The sequence below is a fragment of the Zonotrichia albicollis genome, chromosome 3, assembly GCF_047830755.1.
Source record: "Zonotrichia albicollis isolate bZonAlb1 chromosome 3, bZonAlb1.hap1, whole genome shotgun sequence".
NCBI classification, from domain to species: domain Eukaryota; kingdom Metazoa; phylum Chordata; class Aves; order Passeriformes; family Passerellidae; genus Zonotrichia; species Zonotrichia albicollis.
Window position 1 is genome coordinate 101,232,447 of NC_133821.1, and position 21,574 is coordinate 101,254,020.

The 21,574-nt window shown below is 40.3% G+C and overlaps 1 protein-coding gene across 1 annotated transcript in view; it reads right to left on the reverse strand.

The window, feature by feature from the left end:
- ZNF292 (zinc finger protein 292) overlaps window positions 1–21,372 on the reverse strand; it is a 53,700-nt gene extending 32,328 nt beyond the window's left edge. Inside the window, exon 1 of the mRNA XM_005485964.4 lies at window positions 20,968–21,372. Coding sequence (XP_005486021.2) covers window positions 20,968–21,129 — 162 coding nt within the window. The 5' untranslated portion in view covers window positions 21,130–21,372. The remainder of the gene's footprint in view (window positions 1–20,967) is intronic.
- Between the last annotated feature and the right edge of the window lie 202 nt (window positions 21,373–21,574).

A 21,574-nucleotide genomic window follows, 5' to 3' on the forward strand; every position in this document is an offset into this window, starting at 1 on the left:
GCATTAAATAGTGCTATTTTTATCTCATATATATATATCAGCCTCTTTCAAGCCATTATGTGAACTATATTAAGCATTTACACCCACCACACCCTTCAAAAATATTCGTTAGCATGACAGATTTCCTTGTCTGGATGTCTCTAGACTATACAGCACTGCCATTATACAAAGAAAATTAAATTCATTCTGCTTTGCTTAACGAATCAGTGTTGTGCTCTGCTTACAACCATAAAAAGAAAGAATTTTACCCCCAGCCCTGGGCCTCATGAAGTTATTTATCTCCCTAGTCGGGAACATGCTTGTTAATCAAGCCAAGTACTGTATTCTGAGCACAGCAGCAAAAGTTTTGCTCTTTGAGACTGAAACAGGCCTTTTATTTTAGCAGCAGGTTATACAGTCAAGAATCCTCTAAAAGTGGAATAATCTTGACCTGTACAATAAAAATATGTACTATACCTGTGATTTAAACTGTAGAAAATATACAACCACAGGTAAGGTTCAGACCTTACTTTTCAATCTTTATCAGAACCCTTACAAGACTGTTGCTGTAGCAACCCACCCACCAGAGAATGCTTTACTGAACAATTTTCTTTGCTAAAACTAGCCCTACAACACCAAAGCAGTGGTAAAATATGTTTCATATTAAAAGAAACCATTGTTAACTGTCAACAGGAGTTCACGTGTATGGTCCACACCTACATGTTTCTTCAGCTCTGAAGAACAGATTCTTACCCTGAACACACCTGAATAAGGGTATGTTTATTTCAATTTATGTAAGGACACACCTGGGACTGTCAGTTTTATTCCCTGCTACACCCAAAGGACTAAGAGACTGGGATAGTGACAGACAGTGGTCACACAGGTAAGCTGCATCTCTCAAACAGCTGCAGTAAGCAGCAAAACCTTTATTTCAGTGACTTTCTTCAAGCATATCCACACAGGAGAAAATCCAAACAAAATGACACAACTGTATTATGTGGAGATGAGTCTTAGGGAGCTGCACACAGAGAGTGGCTGAAGGAACTCTCTCCATGAAACAAACTCCACAGTGGCAGAGGCAGCAAAGCAATGACAGAGCTCCACGCACCCAGGCAGGTGCAGGAGCTCCAGCACTTCTCAGTGAGATCACTGTGCCGCTTGCTGCTCACATGGAGCACTCCCACAGAGGCAGGGCTCCCCCTGACACAGCCACACCTCTCACTCCGCCAGGACCTGCCAACAACCACCCCATACAAAAGAGCAGCTGCCTTCAGAGGAACCACCAATGGCCTGATTCAAGAAAACACATCAAGCTTTATTCAAAGCTGGTGAAGAATTGCTGCAATTCTGCTACCATGAACAGAAACTTCAAAGCAAAGTGAGGGTTACAGTCAAGAAAGGGTAACTGAAGAAAACCAGTGAAGCAAGTCTCCCATATATAAACCATGCATATGATTTAAGAATATTTTTCTTGGCCGAAGATTCTCCCCTGTGAAGGTGACAGGTATGTTCTAATAACCAGTCACAGCTTGTGTCACTAGATGATGGATCACGAGGAAATGAAAATGAATCGGAGATCCTGAGTTTGGTATCACCATGCAGAGGAAGATGCAGAGAGATGCTGTACCCTGTAATGAGCCAGGTAACATAACCACTTGAGTCAAATCAAGTTCCACTGACTCCTCTGGACTGGTTTACAATTTGATGTTTAGCTTTAAATGGACTGAAAGGAAGAAGACATATAGCATAGTTTGATCCAGAGTAAGTGTCCCTGAGGACTTTACCTTGGGACCAGTGCTTTTCAGTATCTTCATCCATGACCCAGACACTGAGATCAAGTGTATCCTCAGCACATTTGCAGATGACACAAAGCTGAATGGTGTAGTTGACATGAGAAGAAAGGGATTCTACCCCAAGTGACTTGGACAAACTTGTGAACTGTGTCTACAAGAACATCACAAAGGTCAACAAGTCCAAGTACAAGGTGCTGCCATCGGTCAGGGTAACCCCAGATGTGAGTACAAACTGAGAGAACTCATTGAGATCAGCCCTGAGGAAAAGGACTTGCTTGCTCTCATAGATAAAAGGCTAAACATAAGCCAACAAGGTGTGCTCACAGCCCAGAGAGCCAACAGCATCTTGGCTGCACCATGAATAAAGGCTGGGAGCTGAGGTTGATCAGCAGCAGAAGAAAATACTCTGGAGAGACCTCACTGTGGCCTTCCAGAATTTAAGTGGAAGAAATTTTGTATGGGCAGATAGCAACAGGACAAGAGAAATGCTTTTAAGTGAAAGCATTTTAGGCAAGTTTAGATTAGATGTTAGAAAGAAATTCTTTACTCAGAAGGTGGTGAGGTCTCATTCCCGGCACTGCTCAAGGCTGGGCTGGATGGGTCCTGTGCAACCTGATCTAGTGAATGGCATCCCTGCCCATGGCCTGGAACTAGATGATCTTAAAAGTCCCTTCCAACCCAAACCATTCTACGATTCAATGAACTTTGTACAATCAGGTTCCACAGGTGGTCATGAACCTGACCTTCACTTAAGAGTGATTTTGATCTCCCAGTCCCTGATTTATGGTGAGACAATACAGGAATGATTTGTGCTATCTTACTCCTCCCTACAAGATTATAACCTAGAGAAATTAAAAAGCAGGGGAAGGGAGATAACGATTATTTCTTTCAGTATTTGAATATCTGAAGTTTGTCTGTTTAAGCCTGCAAGTTTACTAGACTACTAAGGAAAGATCTCACACAATTATTCTGGCCAAAGGTAGTTCAAAAACATCAAGTGACAAAATCTTGAGCTTTCCTTTTTCAAAAAGCGCATGAAAGTACATGTTTCTTGTCAAAATCATATACGTCATTTTTCAGATACTCTGAAAAGCAGACAATTCTGTTAATTCAGTTTGTAACAACAGAGACAGACACAATGAATTAAGTCAATGGTCAGCTCACAACCTGAAAGACAAGGTTTTTTTAAGGAATAAATCAGCTTACCATGGCAATACTATTACCTTACAATAAGACATGGGGAGTGAGATATGATTTAAATAGATGTTCTTTGTGAATGGCTGTCTTCTACATTAGACTGTGTTAGAAAATCAGATCTAGTGCCAGACATTGCCTGTTAAATACATGTAACAAAAGGGAAAGGAACTATTTTATAGTACCATATACTATTTCTACCACATACGTACTGTTCAAGTACAACTCATCATCTAGAAGATGTTTTCTTTTTCCATGCAAACAGAAAAACAAGGCTGTATTTATTTTCCTCAGGTCATGAAATATATTGCCTGTGGTTAGCTAAAGAACAGCACAAAAAGATAATGGCAATTCTAATATTGACCTTTAAAAATTCCACACTACTGTCTGCTTGCAATTATTTAAACTCTTGCTTCCTCAAATTTCTTGTGTAGTACTACAGATGAGCATGAACAACCTTTCAAACACAGACAGCTGTATTTTAAGAATGTAACACACAGTAATAGTCTCACTCCTGCTTGTCAATATGCAAGTTACTAAAACATGCAAAAGTGAGCCATGAGAAGCACGCAAAGCAAGACACTGGAGCACTAAGAGTAAGAAAATAGTGATTGTGTCTATTGAAAATCTTCCTATGCTGACTGCTGCTGAATGTGAAGAACACTGACAGTGCAGCCATGCTGACCTGTGAAGCAAACAGAACAGATGATGCTTCCTGGTTTTGTATTACCAGCACAATCCTCTCTTTGTATTACAAAACAAAGTGTAGCCCTGAAGGTAAGCTATAAGACTCATACCATTTAAACCTAAACTGAAATTAAAATAGAAATGTATCCCAATATTCTGTACCCTATGCAATTACTTGTTCCTGAACTGCTATCTTTCTGCTTTTGACACTTATAAAGTAATTTTACTGAAGCTTAGAAAAGTGAGATTTACTAGATCTCTAGCAAAAAATATTTTCCCTTTCATGATTCTGTACTTCATTTTTGTTGCCTTTTGCACTGATCTCCACACCTTGAAGACAATCACTAAATGAAGACATGAATTTGAAAGTCTGACTAGTAGAGGCCCAGATAATTTCTCTCTGCTGTATTTTTTCTCCAACAAAGAAGCAGTCTACTATTCAATTACCAAAATAACCCAATTAGTAAGATCAAAGACACCCCCCAAATCCTAACTGCAACCTATAATCTTAGGCTGCAGTTTTGGAAAGGAAAACTGACTTATCTACTTCTCTCTGAAGAAGTATTTCCCATGCATGTTCTTCACATTGTTGACCTTACAGGTATGGTAATAATGAGCAACGACTAACTACTTACGTTTAACTATTACTCAAAAGAAAACAGAACCAGATTTGAAACTGCTGGTTGAACTTTCCTTTCCCAGGGGAGTTAGGAGCACCCTGAAATATTCAATAAAGTTCTCGCAGTATCCATGGTTCCACAAGAACTGTTCATCAGTACTGGAATGTGCACACAGACACAACTCTCTGCTCCAAGTTGAGAATCTGCACCAGTCACATCTTGCCAGTAGATAAGCTCACTCCCAACTCACAGCAACAGGAAATGCTGAGCAATCTCAGATGTGCAGCACTCCAGCGCAGAAGCACGCACGGCAACCGTGCACAAGCACCGCTCCCAGATGGTGTCACATCAAGGGTGCGCACACATCCTGATGCTAGGGTAACCAAGGATTTTGAGAACTACAATTTGTGCAGCTAGACCAGCAGATACAGAAACTTCTAAAAACATTTCATAAATATATAGGTTTATGCAGTTGCTTTGAGATATCCAAGATGAAGACATTTCTTTTAAAAAATGAATATACTGGTGCTTTTTAATACCAATAAATTCACTACTGAAATACCTACATTAAATATAGATGAACAAAAAGTTTTTTTTTTTTTAAATCTGTGAATTATATTCTAACTGCAAGGTAAACATAAAGCTGTTATAAATAAATTTATTGTACATGCATAAATTCTTCAGACCAAGAACAGAAGAATATAGTGAGAAATAAAACACCTTTAAAAAAGGAGTCAAAAAAATGCTGAATGGCCAGTAAAACACTGCTTTGGAGAATAAAGACAACAGAATTAAATGTTCTCTAGTCTTGCAGGATAGGCAGGAAAAAATTCTCAAATTGCATGCAGAGGTGACAAGCCCTTGAATGGCAACAGATCATAGATACTGGAGAAAGTGCTAGAAATTGCAAGCCAGCTTAGTCCCTGACAAAGGCCCTGAATCCTAAGACATGAAACACAAGGAACATGCTGACTTGATGTGGATTCTTGATCAAGCAGCTAGGTATAGTCATGATGGTGACGCTATCTTCTGACTTTACAATAGCAGAATAAAAAGTTTTGGTTTGTTTGGGTTGTTTTCTGGGAAACAAACCTATTACACTGAATCTTGGGCTGAGATTAAACATTAATCTCATTCAATACAAGTTCATTTTTGAAAGCTGTTTTTTTCAGAGTAAAACTGTGAGCCTGATGCATAATCTCACTGACTACTACAACCATTAAAGAACTGAGCATGTGATGAAGACAGCATTGTTCAAATTCCTGGAAAGCAGATAATAGTCTGCTTTTAAGGTCAATTTATGATAGTTTACAAACTATGCCAGGCTGCTGGCCTTGAGTCTTTTGTGCAATTCCAGCCCTGTGCAAGTATCATTACTAAATCACATGAAGGCACAGAACCAAACTAGCAAAACAGAAATGAACCTGTAAATGAACCTGAACAGATCTCCCCTTCCATGCAGAGTATCAGTTCTGGCTTGCAATAGTAAAATCATCCCCACCCCAAGAATTCAGTGTCAAAGAACTCAGTTAGAAGATGTCTAGGATGATAGCAGGCATGACCACTGAGCAGAAGACCATGCACTGGGCAATTGTCCTCACAGCTTCTAAAAAGGAATTGCTTCAAGAAGCATTTCCAGACCATCAGAACTTAAGAGATCACAGCAACATTGCCTGTGCTGCCTCTCTCCTGTAAGGAAAATGAACAGACTGGTTCAGAATAGCTTCATAACATGTGTTCTTTTTAACTAACTATTTGAGACACTAAAAATAAATTAGAAATCCAAATTTAGACATATCTGGAGTCAAGAAGATTTCCTACCAACACATTAGTACCAGATGATGTCTTTGTGAAGTCCCACAGCAAAGTTACATCCTAAAGGGACACACAAAAAAAATCTTTACAGCGTTATGCTACAATTATTCTCAGCCTTGATGATCTAAAGCTTCTAGAGATGAAAACTGTATTTTATTTTGTGATGTCTCTCCTTGCCTTTCTCTCCTCCTTGTTGTTCAGTGTTTTACCAGAAGATGGAGAACAAGCCCTTCACCACAAAAAATGCCAATTACTGCAACTTTTTTTTTTTAACCGTAAGGTTAAGGCTCCCATGAAAGGTTCCCACCTTATTTGAGGAAAGTGGAGGCAGCTAAGGAATCACTGGGATGCAATCAGCATTTACATTCAATTTGTACAACGACAAACTATCCAGCTAAGAACAAAGTATTCAAGCAAAAACTTGAACAGTTCTTGAACTAGTTCTGCATGCCAAAAAACCCCTTACTTCTATGTCTAATTGAAACCAAGTCTACCTCAGACTGCCCACAAGACTTTACCATTAGGCATTAGAAATACTGTAAGACATGATTTTTAAAGCATTTAAGAGTAAATGAAATGGTTACACAGTATAAACCCCATCTCTTTCCCATATAAAAAAGCAAAGGGGAAAATGAGGGGGGAAAAAAAGTATGAGTATCTATTGCTTTCGCAATCAATCTTTATTTTCCTTTCACCTCTGTGTCCAACAGAAAAGCTCAAACATAAATGACTTGTTTCCATTTTGTTTTTCAGTTGGGATACCGTACAGGCTATTTTACAGATTTTTAGGTTACAACAAAACTTACAAAGAAAACCACATATTTTAAACCTGTCCATAAGCATCAGACAGAACAGCACCCATCTAAAATACTGCTATCACAGATTTGTTGTAATAAAATCAACAAAACCACTTTTTATTTATTTAGAACTGTACACAGAGAGGTCATTTTACATCAAAACAACACAGCACTGTACTTCTAAATAATTTCCAAAGCAGTTCAATGATACAAATTAAAACAGGCCCTACTAAACTGATTCAGTATTTGTTTACCAAGGCTTAGCACTGTTACCTTGATTTTGTAGCTACGCAAGTGCTGCAAGAATATTAGCTCTTACTTGTTATTATAATACAAAACTATCCAGAATCAAACAGCAAAACTCCAGTATTTGAGACACTAAAAATAAATTAGAAATCCAAATTTAGACATATCTGGAGTCAAGTAGATACACAGCATCAGACTGCATATACAAAACTGTGGATGACATAAGCTAATGCAATTGTATTTTCTACAGGACAAATACTATTTCAATTATGGTACTGATCAAAGAACATCAATCTCAATTTGTACTCAATTTTCATTTCTAAAGCCTATCAAGATTTTAAGTTGTTGCTATGCTATTTTTACTTGAATGTGTCTTCTGGGTTGTTTCACAATAAAGTTGTTAAGCAAAATATAGCTCTAGAAAGCCAAGACTCCTTTGGCTGAAGAATCCAATGATGACGCTTTAATTCTAATGGAGATATTGAGTTGTGCCCAGAAGAGAGGACTGAAGCCAGACTCTTAATTCCATCACTTACTGCAAGATTGTATTTAAGCAATTGTTTTCACTCTCAATTTCTGCAGGCATGGTGCAGAGCTATCCAATTTTTTTCCCATTACAACTCCTCTCCTCCACTGACAGGCTGCAGTTCCAATCTTCGCTGGTTTTTTTTTCTTTCCCTTCAAACAGAACTCCAGCTGCTTTCACACTTTGCAAGCCCATCCTAACATGACTGGCTTCCCTACCCTGCAGCTGAAAGCAAAGGAAAGTCATGTCAAGATTAGCAAATACCGAATCAGCAAGTCAACACTCATTCAGAGATGAATTTCAAAACCAGAATCTGAGTTTGCCAATTAGGTTCTGGTCCACAAAAAGCTCACAATGACTACATCATTCCAGTGCAATGCACAAGGAGTAGATAGTACAGCAGAAAAGAGAGTTCTGAACCCATCACAAGCGGTTGTATTTCAGACTGGCATTCAGCTGGTTCCATTAACTGGATACTTGTTAGCAGCTGAAGTAGACTGTCTGCAACTGCTTCTGGAGCACAGCTTCTGGTTTAGTTTCATCCAAAAGACATTACAATTTCCACACTAGAAAGCTGTTCCACAATGCAGAAAGAAGTGTGCTAACAGGGATGATCAGATCACTTTCAAAGCAAACCCTGTGTCTGATCCAGGGTATTAACATACAGGAATTCACTCCTTTGGCTCACACTTCTGAAACTGTTCTTTCAACCGCTGTCTCATTCATCTACTGAAGAGAGAATTCCAGAACACTAAAAGCAAGTTCTGTTAGACTGTATAAGCAGCTATGTTTTCATACTCTTGTCTGTATAACAGTATTTCTCTTTCCACAGGCAAAAAAATAGTCCACCCAAGCTTTGTTCACCCATGTATTTGAAGTATCATCTACAAGGCAGCACTGGTTTTTATTACTGGTACCTTCAGAACCCAGATACACAGGTATGCACTCTGTGATATAGATGCCCATCACTTAATAAGAAGTGATTTTTTGGTGTTATCTAAACACATGAGCTCAAATACCTTCAAGTAGTAGTTTCCTGAACAGTTTTAAAGGTAATGCATAAAAGCGTTGCAAAACTCTACCCATCTACAAATTTTTTTTTAATAAACATTCTCCCCCCGTCATCCTCTTAATTTTTTTTGTTCTCAGACTGATCAAGTAAATCTAAAATCTTGCCTATCAAACCAGAAGACAAAGAAATAACTGATCTATAACTGAACTTTTTTTTTTGTGGTAAAACTGGAAAAGTTAACAGGAAAAATTAATACACATCTAGGTTTTATGTTCAAGCTCCATCAGAAAAGGAAAAGGAGCTTCACAGAAACAGTAAAAAATCAAGACATACAGTAACTCATTCCTCTGGTCATACTTAAGGAAAGTTATCCTCCCTGAAGACTTTTTAGAGACAACAGTTAAGTTCAGAATACAAAGAGAGAACAGGTAACTGCTAAAGAACTGATACTACTTGCTGACTAATTTTGATTTGTTAGAAAGAATTAGAATGCTTTTGAAATCCAGTAAACGTAACCAACTACCCTGCAATGAATGATTCATTTTCTCAGTCTGTTCAAGCACTACACATTCATACATATATTCAGTAGCTTGTAACGTAACTACATATTATGTTGTTTATCATTCCACAAAATTAGAAAATATCAAAGTTGAACAAACATAGCAAGTTAGTAAGAATTACCATTAGCTGCTTTTTAACTCTTTCCTAAACAGATCTGCCTCAAATAACCACTTCTACTTAGGTCACTTCTGTGGATTTTTTTAAAAATAAAGCTCACGGCAGCTCTAGTTACCATTAATATGCAATTACTAAACAGATTTCAATGACTCTGAAAACGTAAGAGTGCACTGAGCATGTGAACTCCCCTCTGCTCTCCCTATACATATTTACACCACCTAAGGTGTAAATGACCTTGATGACTTCTTAAAACTCCTTGCCAGTAACTCTCAGGGTTGTACATCTCTATCTGAGTTAAGACAGATTGTGGGAAGAATCCATGTCATAATCTTAAGGATAAGTTTCTTTATCAACTTCTGGAGGAATTTTTTTAAACTATTATTATAATTCAGTTTTTAGGAACTTTAGCATGCCAACTCTCTGGGACAGAAACATAAAAAGTTAGCCATGCCTCTAATCCATTAGTTATACATCACTAGGCAGATAACGTAACAACAACAACAAAAAAATCTCAGGTTTGTTCTCTAATGCATATAACTGTGTAAGGGGAAGTACCCACTATCCTCAATTTACAGATACAAAACCAAGAGATGTTAACTATGCTGTTGGAAAATATATTTATATTTTTAAGACAAGTCTATCTTAGAGGCTAAGGTTTGAAAAAAAGCACCTCAGCAACTACAGAAGCAGAAATAGAAGAACAGCTTGTGGGGCTCTACTACAACTCTCATAAGTAATTACGTCATATACCATCACCCAGAAAGTTTAAAAAAACCCACAGGAAAGGGAGACAACTGAAAGTTAATTACTAAACACAGAACCTTCTCTTAATTGACAGAGAGATATTTCTCTCCCCAAATATAAGTTAAAAGGCACAAGCAATTTGCATGTTTTTCATCTGGGCATGCTGAACACATAGTGAAGGTGCTCAGCTTGCTAATTATTAAACTGAAAGAGGTAAAAGCAAAATTACCTTGGTGCTATTTGTCCTCTTATTTTTTTAGGCACTATTTTGCTTAGAATTCAAATCCCAGCTAGTTTTAGAAAAAGACCTAGAAAAACCTAGAAAATGTATGGAGAGCTCTGGTTACATCCATAAACTATTTCAGAACAAATAAAGTTATTTAAAACACCAGCAAACAATTTCATTAAGCCTCATGCTTTGCCACATACAGTAACAGAAAATACCATTCTTTAAGTTTGCCTTTAATCTTTCAACATTTTGCATTTAGCAGGCTCTTTTCGATTGGGTCATTGGTATCAAATTTCTCTCTTGCATCCTAACATAAGTGAACTTGCTACAGTTCTAGGCTACATTTCTCTCTATTCAGATATTCAATCATGTCTCAATTCAATGTTGTCATCCCAACACTCATATTTTAGTCTGTTTACTTAAAAAGAGCATTCAGCAGTTGGCTATTAAACAAGCATTTCATGAATGTGGCGGGATGTTCATTACAGTAAACTTTCATCCACTGCCAGGAAATCTAATTTACCTATTCTTTTAATTATCAGACTGGCATATGGGCAGATTAAAAATAGGAAGACAGCCAGAAATAACTGCGTCTAATCTGGAAATATGTACATTTCCTGCAACATAGGTGACTTAAACTTGCTCTCTCATCAAGTGAAATGAGATATTACAATACTTCTATAGTTCAACTAGACTACATTTTTGCATTAGCCATCTTTATCAACTTCTCCCACTGCACTTTTAATTCTGATGATAACTTAACTGATAATCTTCATCCTCAATAGAGAGATTACTCAATTGCTATTTTAAACTTGTCTACTCAGCACTGTCAAATTGGCAGATGCCTTCCATCTGATTGATATTTCCAGTGAAAGAACAAGGCAACATCTACCACACTGTGTCTAATAACCACCACTGTCCTCTTCCCAGTTGTCACAGTACTGTCACTATGTCCACATGTGGGAAAGGAGAGGAGCCAAGGCCATACTTTCTCCTGAATATGTTGGCAAACCTGAGCAGAACTCTGAGTTCCTGCTGTCACACTGACACGATGACCAATTCTGGCTGGGTATCCAAAAGCAGGGTTCAGTCACTGCACAAGTTTCACCAAAAACATTATGCAAGTTCCCAGTCTGCAGAATGGGGATTATGAAGTTTTATCGTCTTAACTATTACAGATTCATAAACAGAAATTACTTTTTATCCCTACAAATCTCTTCATAAGACCAACCCTCCAACAATCAAAAAAAAATAAAGAAGTTCAGATTGTGTCTTTTGTGATTCTGAACATTTACTCTCTACTTGTACCTATCCTTGTGTTCCCTGTATTAAAAACCAGTATATCATCACAGGCTCCTGAAACAAGTGCTCTATGACAGGACCAGCACTGGTGGACAGGGGCAGAGCAACGTGGACTTCAGGAGCGTTTGATGCTCTGCTGCACTGACATGCTTGTTTCCAAACTGGAGAGCATGGATTGGATGGATGGACCACACTGTGGATAAAGAACTGGCTGTATGGCCACAGGCAAAGAGTTGTGGTCAAAGGCTCATTGTCCACACGGAGACCAGCGGTGCCTCTCAGGGGTCAGTACTGGGGCTGACTGAACACCTTGGCTGGTGACAGGGAAAGTGGGACCAAGCGCTCCCTCGGCACATTTGCTGATGACACCAGGCTGCGTGGTGAAGCCAACATGCTGGAGGGAAGGGATGCCACCCGGAGGGACCCTGACAGGATGGAGGTGAGGGCTGTGCAAACCTCATGGAGCTCAGAGGTGCTATTGGTGCAAGGCTCTATACCTGAGTTGGTGCAATCCCAGACACACAGACAGGCTGGGCAGAGAAATACTTGGGTGTGATGGGTGAAGAAAGACACCATGAGCCAGCAGGGTGAGCTCACAGCCCAGAAAGCCAGATGGAATCCTGAGCTGCATCAAAAGAAGCATGGCCAGCAGGTCAAAGGAGGTGATTCTTCCCCTTTATTCTGCTCTTGTGGGACCCCATGTACAGTACTGCATCCAATTCTGTGTTCCCAACATTAGAAGGACATGGAATTGTGAGAGCAATTGTTAGAGTTCAGGGCCATGAAGTTGACAAGAGGACTGGAGCACCTTCCCTATGAACACAGGCTGAGAAAGTTGGGGCCATTCAGCCTGGAGAAGAGAAGGTTGTGTGGAAACCTCATAGCAACCTTCCAGTATCTGAAGGGGCCTACAGGGAATCCAGAGAGACTCATGATCAGGAACTGTAGTGATAGCACAAGAAGTAATGGGTACACAGTGAAATCAGGAATGTTTAGGTTAAGTATTAGGAAGAAATTCTTTACTGTGAGGGTAATGAAACACTAGAACAGGGTGCCCAGGAAGGCTGTGGATGCCACAAACCTGGCACTGTTCAAAGCCAGGCTGAATAAGGCCTTGAGCAACCTGTTCTTGTAGGAGGTGTCCCTGCCCATGGCAAGGGGGGGTTAAGACTAGATGATCCTAAAGTTTCATTCCAACCCCCTAACATTCTATGAATCACAAGACTGAGAAACTCCTTATTCATGATTTAATGCCCGATCACTGAATGTACTTTACCAATTCACTGAAACAATTATTTGGTCTGTTAGATATACAAACACCAAACAGGATTTGTCTACTTGACAGAACTCATTCTCTCCATCATTCTGAAAAACAGAAGAGGAATCCTTCCAGAATATGTTGGGTTTTTTTTTTTTTTTTGATATACAAGACACTGAGAATGCTACACCAGCTCAAATGAAAAGTGCTCTATTCATCTAAAAGAAAACAGAGTTAAAAATAAAGACTGGTCTTTATCCTAAAGAATTTTACTTCAGGGAGTTAAGGTTCTCAAAGGAGCAAATGCACCTGTCCAGCAGTTAGGAGAGAAGGAACACCAGGAGGCAGTGTTTGAAGATGGATGGAGCTTTGGTAGTGGTCTATATAACATGAGTTCCTATAAGAACAAAGAACTGTATGACTGGTTCAGAATGAGTAATAATCAAGTGAGAGCTACATTAGTTAGCACAGGATTTTCCTATTTCTCTGATGAATGTTTAGTTTACTTTACCTACATACAAGAAATCATAAAGCTAGAAATATTGTATACCAGAAGACTGTACAACAGTAACAGAAGAGAAGATGGAAGAGACATTTGACCAAACTATTTTCACCAAAAACGGGCACATATTTTTGCAAGTTTGGTCCAATTACCAACTGGATCAGGTCTACTTTCAGAGAACAGTTTTATAAAGCTCCACTGCCTTTCTGACATTACATATATCTTCTTTCTGAAAGTCTTTGCCAAGTACAAGGTATTATTAGATTAACTCTTCAAAAATGAAAGCAGTGTACTTCATTCTTAGAGATGAAAGACCTGAGAAATAATACCCTGGAGTTGTATTTAACGTATATTTGGAAGAATAAACATAAAAAAAGATTTCATACTTCAAAAAAAGACTTGCATACTTCCTAAAACATGACACATTAAGTTGTTAACCAATGCAAAAAGCACAGACCTAATAAAATGGGAAATGCTCTCTCAAAAGACCGTTTCAAGCCATACTGTTTACCTGTTATTTAAACTAAAATTTGCAAATTGTTATACATCATCATTGCAAAGAAGCTGGTGGCCTAAGAACCTCAGGCTAGTTTCCCTCTTGAAAACTATGGAAATAAACACACTGTATTATACTTGTGCAAGGATATGCATAGAGGCCTTTAAAAGACACCAATTAAAAACGTTTGACCTCTGAGTATTAACTTTTCACTAGAAGTGTTTCCTAGAGAAACAGTGGTTTGCGGATAGAAGGGATTTTCTCTGCAACTTCAGTAAAAGCATCAAGTAACTTAACTCCACAAAATATGTGCATCAGGGTAACTATGACACTAAGTATCTATTTGCTGAACTTACATGGAGAGATGAGCTTTTGTCAACATGCTGAAGTTTTAGTAATTTTTATCCCTCCACCTACGTTTTGTCATGTTCTTAACTGCCTTAATTTGTTAGCTCCAGAGAACTATCACTTTTCTCTTTAATATTTGTACTTGGAAGGAGAAATATTTTAAGTTAAATCCTAAGTCTTAGATAGACTGTCACCTTCTTACCAAATTCTTATTAGATTACTACCTTCCCTGCAATTAAGAACTAAAAAAATCCCATATGTTCCAAACATATAGCAACAAAGCAAAAAGGAAAGAGTAAAAGAGGAAAAAAATAACATCAAGAACTGCAAAAACTGTTCTCAAAAGTAAAAAGTAGAAAATAACTGAAAATAGCATTGAAAATATAAGAGCTGCTTCCAATAGAAAGAGAATATGCTACTTTTCATTATCTACATGGGATACAATAAATCACAATAGTCATAAGCTGCAACAAGATATTAAGTTATACATATGGCAAGGGTGGCCGGAAGGAATTACTGAAGGCAAAGAAAACTGAACTGACTAGTGTTATGCAGAGAGCTTTTTTGAATCTTCTTCAATGGACAGTTTTGAGAACAGATTAAACAAGCATTTGTAGCTATGGCCTATCAATAATCAATGCTGCTTTGGAATCATGGTCTAGCTGGCTTATTTCAATACAGGAAAATCTATTAATAAAACCTTCTAGTACAGATCTCAACAGTTCCAACAAAGACCAGCTCCAATCTAGTATGATGCTGGGGCTTGATGCCATTATTGAGGACAAGGATTAGAATATTTATGCTCACTCATCAGATTTACCCTAAACAGCAAGGGTGCTTTCTTCTAAAAATGTATTACGCACATTTGAACTGGATAGGTACTTTTACTGTTTTATTTGAAAGCAAGACAATTTCCCTAACTCCATGCAGTTTAGTTAAAACCAAAACAAAAAAAAAAAAAAAAACACCAGGAGGTTTTGCTTCTATCCATCCAAAGAGATAATGTGGCTGTTTGACATGTCAGGTCTCACAGTGATGAAGTAGCACAAAAATGCCTGAGGCAGCTGAAAGTCTGCATGATGACACAGTGCTGGCAGGTGTTTCTCTTCATGCATTTGGGAATCTCTGTGATGTACTATATTTTAGCAGATTCCTTGCTATTTCTGGCAGCTGTACATCTCTCCCTGAATACCAGAACATCTGGAGGTCACAGGTATGAAAGAAAAATCAAAGGTACTGGAAGTTATAATGGGAATCTTGCACTTGTGGTAATGTACTTACAAAAAAATAGGAAGTAAAAAAATTGGAATAGGAATAGGAAATAGGAAATGAAAAAAGACAGAAACATAGTAACAGAAACTTTTAAGTGTTACCTCAGTGTAAAAATCCCTCACTGGACTCAACAGAAAACACCTTCTACTCAAAGTGGAAGCATACCCAAAAGAAGAGACACATACTTGGTTAGACAGGGCATAATTGAACTGAAAGCTCAAAAAATATCAACTTACTAACAATTACATTCCATCAGTTTGTGCCTGTATTATGTCTGTTGAGCTAAACAAAATCTAAGATGGATACCTACCTATCCACTCAGTGAAGAGTTTGATTAAAGTTGTCTGGAGTAGGAAATCAGGTAGGATATTAACAAAACAGGAAATGTCTTCTTGCTTATATTAAAAAGGCACCTGATGTTTTGCTGGTGGTGTTTCTCACCATCAGTGAACGCTAATCTTATGGTCACATCACAGCTGCAGGTGTTCAATGAAATAGCAAAAAACATCCTTCAAAGGCTCTTGAAGTCTTTAGACACAGAATTACTCCTGGCAAGGAATCATACTCTAACTCCTGCAGGAAAAAATAAAGCAGCCTACTGAAACACTTCCTTGTCACTAGATTAAGACAGGCTCTAGGTTTGGATAAATCCAGAACATCTAGGTAAAAGGTTTAAGAAATGCTTTATTTCAAATTTCATGGATAGAACTGAAGATTATTTCTGTCATCTTGTGTCTGAAGAGGAAGTTGAGAATACAGAGATTAAAAGTGAGGAAGACAATGACAGCTGAAGAGGGTGACAGCACCAGAAAGCTGTCAAGTCTGTGAGGTATAAAAACTGAATGCCAATTATAGTAAGATTAACAGGAGACTTTGTAAGAGAAAACATAAGCCTAACCTCCAACAGAAACAAATAATTAGCAGAAACCTGTACTATACAGTGATTACAAATATGTAATAATAATAATAATAATAATAATAAAAAAAAGGTTTTTATGTAGAGACATGTAGGTCTGCTTTTAGGAGGGATGTCTTAGATTATAGATCCCCAAATATTACCAAGATCTACTCTAGCATGACAGCACACCCAAAAACAGGATAAGACCTTAAGGTCCCAATACTTCACTAGAACCTCAACACACAGTAAAAATCAGCTTAAAGCAGTAGGAACAAACTGTACAGGCAGAGCAGTTAAAAACAATTTTTCTTTATAAGTTTTGGGGCATCTTTTAAAATACCCCAAAATTTTCATTACCTCCCCCCCATTTTCCTATCATCATTACACCTCTTCTACTAGTGTTAAGAATATTCAAGGTTACTACTGGGTAAACTGCCAACACTAGAAGGATATTAATGTGTCTACTAACAGCTAAGCACACTTTTAACACATTTTAACACATCTTTTTCATAACAGGCAGACATAACAAGACAATCAAGAAATGAACCAAAAATGCACTCAAAGTTACTGAGGAAAGGCCACACAACCACCCAAATTGTATCTTATGCTTATAATCCAGGCCACTTTATGCTCACAACTTGCACATTAGTAGAACAAACCAAACTGCTTAACACTTTTGGAGAATTTGTACCACAAAGTACAGAAGGAGAGAGAAAATCCAACCCTTAGAAGCAGATTCAAGAAAGAAATGAAGTGTCAAAATAACAAAGGAGGGAAGACTCAAAATATGTCAACTACAGAAAAACAGTCAGAAGAGGTAGAAGCACCACAAAGATTTCACAACCACCTGGTGACAACAGAAAATTTGTTACCAGTCTGCAATCTGGTTTTATTTATACAAAATAAATTTTTTAAAAAGGGGCACACTGTGTAGTGACAACTGGAAGGAAACACAGCCCATAGTGAGGAGCTCTGATATACCCACCAGCAGCACATTCACCTAGCTCTCAAGCACAAAAACCTGGGCACACATTTTGGTCTTCTCCAACTGAATATAAACAACTGGTCACCTTTAAGAGCCAAGTCTGAAAATAATTGAATCAGCCACCACATGGTGACAAGAACAGCAATCGTCTTCAGATCATTCTGAATTCTTGCAAAATTTACACTTGCAAGTTTTAGTCACTACAACTGAAGACACTTGTTTTGTCTGCCACAGTCTGCACTCATACAGTTGGTGAAAACATAATTGTTTCTCAAGGATTTGCTCATTATCGAATTGCAATGGAAGAGCACAAATCACAATTAAAAAATCATTTTACATACACCCACATGGATGTGAATTCCACTTGATAACAATGAAAATAATGCTCTCTATTGCAGGCTGACAATGGAGAACAGAACTACAATCACACAGACCTAGTACAGATTTAAGGTCCAGTCTATAATCCCCTTAAAATTTAAGAATAATTGCATCATTTCACAGAGCAATCAGCAGCAACACACAAACATATTTATAGCTAATGAAATGCTGCATATAAAATACATCAAAGTAAACTTTATTCTTACAAGAGAACAGGTCTGTAACATTTTCTGTCAAGGTACAAGGGTCTTGTTTTCCTGTGTTTTTAATAGTTATTCTACACTGTTGGGTTATAAACAATAAAGTATTTCAAACTGAGGTATTTCAAAACCAGATAAAGGACTTGGCTATACAGCTCCCACTTCATTTAATAGGAACAGAATACTTAAATCCTTTATTTGCCTTTGAACCCAAGGATCTTTCCACGCTTTACTGCACATTCTTTAGCTTTCATCAGTTTGACATTAAGCTTATTTCTTGAACACCGTTATCCACTTCATTAAAAAAAAAAAAGTTAATTTATGGCAACAAGCTAGGTGATTGCTGGGCTCCAGTGGCCACCTGGCAAAACAAAACAAGGACACCACATCAAGATCTGTGCAGTTATTACATGATTAGAAACTAAGCAGGAAAAAAAAATAATGTGAAATACTGAGAGAAATACTAAAATATTTTTTTATTACTGAGCTTCTAGACCCAAGAAGTGATATATATTCAATTTATATACATAATAAATAACAACTCTCAGTTTCATATATTTGACCAAATCCTTCTTTCCTGCATATATTTTCAAATACTTGATTCTAGAAAGCATGGCAGATAGCTTTAAACTGTTATTTGGAAGACATTTCTGAGATGGCTTTTATATTACATGGTTTTTCTACAACTTGTGTCATGCAGTGCAAGCTAAGTAGCTAAGCCTACTCTCTGAATCCCGAATACTATTTTGTGTTAGCCCAAATAAAGGATTAAAACTGCAGAAGAGGCTGGATAAGTATTCTCGCACCACAAGCACAGGTGAACAGATTTAAAAAACGCCTGCTGAACCACTACAAAATGCTTGCATAACAACACTTTTTAATACATTAAGCATCTGTTTAGTCCCCTGTTCAAAATGTGAAAAGCAGGATCTTTCAACATTGAATGGTATGTCTCAATTCTCAGGGTTACACATCAGCCTTCAGGCTGCAAAAACAGATACAGCCGTACTATAAATCTTGGTATGGAAGGAACAGTAACTCGTTTCAAAACAGCATGATTTCTATGTCACTTTCTACACAACTGATTTGCTCAGTGAGACTTCTTTTGAAAAAGTGCATGGTTAAAAAACGTAGTAAACTTGAGCTTTACAATGGACTTTTGTAACAGTCATTAAAGTAATGAGAAGAATATTCAAACTTGTTAAACCTGAAATCAATCAATCAACTCTAGAAGCCACTCGCTAAGAACACGCAACCACGATTTCAGTGATAAATCTGCTTTAGACATCAGTAATCTACTCTGTACGTGTCAAGGATGGTGTCTTCATTCCCACCTACCCAACACTACTTCGGTTCAATGAACAGCTCATTCACAAGTCGAGAGGCAGCCAGGAAAGGCACATTTCCACCTCTCAGTGTAAGAAGTTAAGAAAGTAGACACAAAAATAAAATAGACTCAGAACACACTGATCTGAACCAACATAAACCAATCTCTCTGTGCTTAATCCAATGTTTCTGTGCATCAACATGGACATTCTAACCAGGCACAACATGATAAATTTTGACCAGAGGAAGACGAACCTGACATATGAATACTGTATATACAAAATAAAATAAAACTATGCTTAAAATATTTAGTAGCAAATCTTCCTGGTTAGTAGGAAGTAGAGCCCAGTTTAATCCAGAAGCGACAGATGCGAAATTAGCATGCTACAATGGCCACCAAGAATCAACTCCTTAACAAACCAGATACAAAATCATAACTAAAACACATTTCAAACTAACCATGTGAATTCACTCTTACTCATTCCACCTTTTAATAATTTGCCTGACCATCCATGAATGGGTGACAGTAATGTGTAAACAAACACTACCACTTGTACCAGCCAGACTATTAAACAAAGTGAAGCTACACAAGTAGTGGTTTCTGTGGCCTGAAATATTGGAGAACTTGTTTTATACACTGGGATGCACCCAATGCTATCCAAGAAAGGATATCTAAGAGAAATCAAGAGACCATGTATAGACATAGATATGACTAAAACGGTCTGCTTTTTTAGCAGTCCGTGGAGCTAGTACCACAAAGTTGGTTTAGGAACAAATACTCAGCAGGTTCACCAGCTCAGAAGAAACACCTGCAAACAAGCCCTGCCTCAGGAGCAGCCCAAGCTCCGGGAAGCGGGCCTGCACCCGACGGCTGAATAATTACACACAATGGTGCTTCAAACAGTGCCGGCTCGGGAGCCCTCGCCCGAGGTGGGACTGCGCTCCCTCGACAGGGCAAGAAAACGGGGAGCAACACCACAGACCTGTCACCGGCACCACCACCCTCACCTTCCCTGCATGGCAGAAACTCCACTATCCCTCCCGTGTACGAGGCAGGAAAGGGAGCGGGGGGAGGAAGGGGACACAGAGCAGGAGCTCCGCGCCGAGGGACGCGGGACGGACTGCAGCTCCTGCCCGGCCCCTTGGGGGTGCGGCGGAGCCCCCACCTCCCGGGCCGCCGCCTCCCTCCCTTCGCCCCCAGGGGAGGAGGGGTGTCGGAGCCACGGGGACGGGGGGGCCCCCGGTCCGCCACCGCCAGGAACAAAGGGCCCTTCGATAAGCCGAGCCGCAGAGCACAACAAAGGGGCCTGGAGACCGCGAGAACCGGGGCGGGGGGAGGCGAAGCGGGGGATGGGGATTACGGGCCGGGCCGGAACGGCAGCGGGCGCGGGGGCCACTCCGCCTCAGCCCACAACGCGCGGCGGCGGCGTCGATCGCCCGGCCGGGTCCCGAGCACCGAGTCCCCGCTCCCCCCTCCCGCGCCGGCCGCAGCACCGGGCCGCCGGCTGCGGGTTCCCCGCGGCGGGGGCGGCGCTGGTCCCGCCCGGCGCCCGCGCTCCGGCCTGGCCAAGCTCTCTCGCTCTCACACACACATACACATTCACACCCCGCCGGGGAGGGGAGGGAGCGGGCGGGGGCAGGGCACGGAGGAAGGGAAGGGAAAAGGGAAGAGGCGGCCTGACCTGGCAGAGCTGCTTGCAGTACTCGGTGGCCGCCTGCACGGCCGGCTCGCGGCTCTCCCGCAGCCCCGTCTCCAGCTCCAGCAGCCGCTCCCGCAGGCGCCGCAGCTCCAGGAGGTCGCCGTCCGGGCCGCCGCTCTCCCGCTCGGCCTCCTCGTCCGCCATCTTCGCACCCCGCTCCGTCGCGTACGCAGCCCCCCCGCCCCCCTTTCCTCCCTGCCTGCCTCCCCCGGCCCCCCTCCCGCTCCGCTCCGGGTCACGTGATTACACAATGCCACGTTCCAGGGACGGGGGGTCACGTGCGGAGGAGATGGAGACGCGCGGGAGCGCGCGGCGCGCGCGCGCGCGCACCGCCCGCCGTCCCCCCGCGGCGCAAAGGACTGGGGCCGGGGAGGGGGCGGGGCCTCTGCGCCTCACGTGACGCCACGCCACGCGCGCCAGGGCGCGCCCCCGCGCGGCCACGTGACGGGGCCCTCCCCCGCCCGCGCGGCGACGCGTTTTGGCGGCAAAGCGGCCGCAAATGGTGGCGGCTTCGGGGGCGGTGAGGGAGGGCTGGATCGGTCCGGTTTGGCCGCTGACCCTCGAGTTCAGAATCACGGAATCAATTGGG